General features: G+C 48.0%; 1 protein-coding gene across 4 annotated transcripts in view; it reads left to right on the top strand.

The window, feature by feature from the left end:
- TPM4 (tropomyosin 4) overlaps positions 1–1735 on the top strand; it is a 7856-nt gene extending 6121 nt beyond the window's left edge. For 3 of the 4 annotated variants that reach the window (XM_010725080.3, XM_010725078.3, XM_010725081.3), the window contains 4 exons: positions 12–87; positions 469–531; positions 607–676; positions 1112–1317. In XM_010725080.3, the coding sequence (XP_010723382.1) occupies positions 12–87; positions 469–531; positions 607–676; positions 1112–1194 (292 nt within the window). In that variant the 3' untranslated portion in view covers positions 1195–1317. Of the gene's footprint in view, positions 1–11; positions 88–468; positions 532–606; positions 677–1111; positions 1318–1536 lie in introns of those variants that run through there. The other variant, XM_010725079.3, reaches the window with a different exon arrangement.
- The last annotated feature ends 6 nt before the right edge of the window (positions 1736–1741 follow it).

Below are 1741 nucleotides of genomic sequence, written 5' to 3'. Positions count from 1 at the left end.
TTTGCCTGTAGTAAATGTAGTGACCTTGAAGAGGAGTTGAAGAATGTCACAAACAATCTGAAGTCTTTGGAAGCTCAATCTGAAAAGGTTGGTACTTTCAACCTATGGGATGGGGACAAAGTCAAAACCTGTAACTAAAATGCACAGAAATACTCCAGAAATACTCAGAAATTAAGAGGGGTTACCTGCCTTCCTGTGCCAACAGGCCATCAATAATGCTGCACCATTCCTCTTTGCACATTCAGCTGTTTTGTGCTGCACAAGAAAATAAAGTCTAAATTGCATGAAGTGATTTGGACATCATCGGGTTCACAGTGATGGTACAGAAATCAGAGTCTGAGATGTCTCAGAAGTGTGCGAAGTGCATGCAGCTGTTGTGAAAAGGAAAGCAGCTGTAAATAGATCATGTTTCCATAAACATCTATTGCTGCTGCAACTGCTCTTCAGGAGTGTGTATTGTTTCCACAGTACTCTGAAAAGGAAGATAAGTATGAAGAGGAAATCAAGATTCTCTCTGACAAGCTTAAAGAGGTGAGTCCAGCCCCCCCCAGGCTGCCTTGGCGGCGTTTTTTAGCAGCGCTCAGTTATTCTATTTAATATTCCTAGGCTGAAACTCGTGCTGAGTTTGCTGAGAGAACAGTTGCCAAACTGGAAAAGTCCATTGATGATCTGGAAGGTATGAAATTAAACATTTTAAAATGGGTGTTGTATCTTGCTGAGAAGCATCCGCCTGCTGTCCCGGTGGGCTGCGCAGGGCTGTGCTGCCTCATGGCTCTGGAAGAGATTCTCTTTCACAACCTTGTGAACAATAAACTTTTTGGCCAACTCACACACATAGAATCTTAAGAACCATTTCAATTAGTAACAAAATCATAACGTTAGCCCAATGACTGAAAAATAACTATGAGATTTATTAAAAAAAAAGAAGCGCAGATGAAATGCCTGACCTGGCAGCTGCACGTATTTCTACTTTCGCACTGCTGCTCAATCACAGATCTGTTTTCTTCTTTTGTTTTCCCTTCCACCTGCTTTGCTTGCTGCCTTCTCCTGTCCTCGTGCCCTCTGCTGTCCGCCTTTCCCTCCGGGCTGCTCTCCGCACGCTGCCCGGCAGACGAGCTGTACGCTCAGAAGCTGAAGTACAAAGCAATCAGCGAGGAGCTGGACCACGCGCTCAATGACATGACCTCGCTGTAGTTTGTGCTGCTGCATCTCTTATGCTCTTCTTGCCTGTAATTCCTGCCATTCTGTGCAGTCCTAAAAGCGATCCTTCGGTCTGATCCTTCTCTGTAAAACTCAATAAAAATCAGATCCCTCTACCTTCCAGCTTTGGGGCTTTCTTTCCTTATAACCCGCTGAAAATACAGCAGTGATGACTGTAAGTAATGCAGCTCGGTGCTCCGCGGGCAGCACCTCATTGTGAGAGCAGCCGCAAAAAGAAAAGCCGCGTCGTTTCCCGTGAATCTCGGGGTACGTTTGTAATTCGAGGAGTAAAGCCGTATCGTCCGTCTTACGTCCATTTTTCTCCCTTCTCACCAGACAAACTCGCGCAAGCAAAGGAGGAGAACCTGGGGCTGCACCAGACGCTGGACCAGACGCTAAACGAACTGAACTGTATATGACCCGAGCGGGACCCCGCGGCCCGAACGCGGCATCCGCCCTCAGCGCGTCCCCGCCGCCCTCAGGGCCCCGACAGACGGAGCTCGGCGCGGTTCTGCGCTCCGCGGGGCGCCGCGCGCATTAA

This window comes from Meleagris gallopavo, chromosome 30 (assembly GCF_000146605.3).
Source record: "Meleagris gallopavo isolate NT-WF06-2002-E0010 breed Aviagen turkey brand Nicholas breeding stock chromosome 30, Turkey_5.1, whole genome shotgun sequence".
NCBI classification, from domain to species: Eukaryota; Metazoa; Chordata; class Aves; order Galliformes; family Phasianidae; genus Meleagris; species Meleagris gallopavo.
The sequence above is the reverse complement of the archived record's forward strand: the minus strand, read 5'-3'. Positions and strand labels throughout refer to the sequence as shown.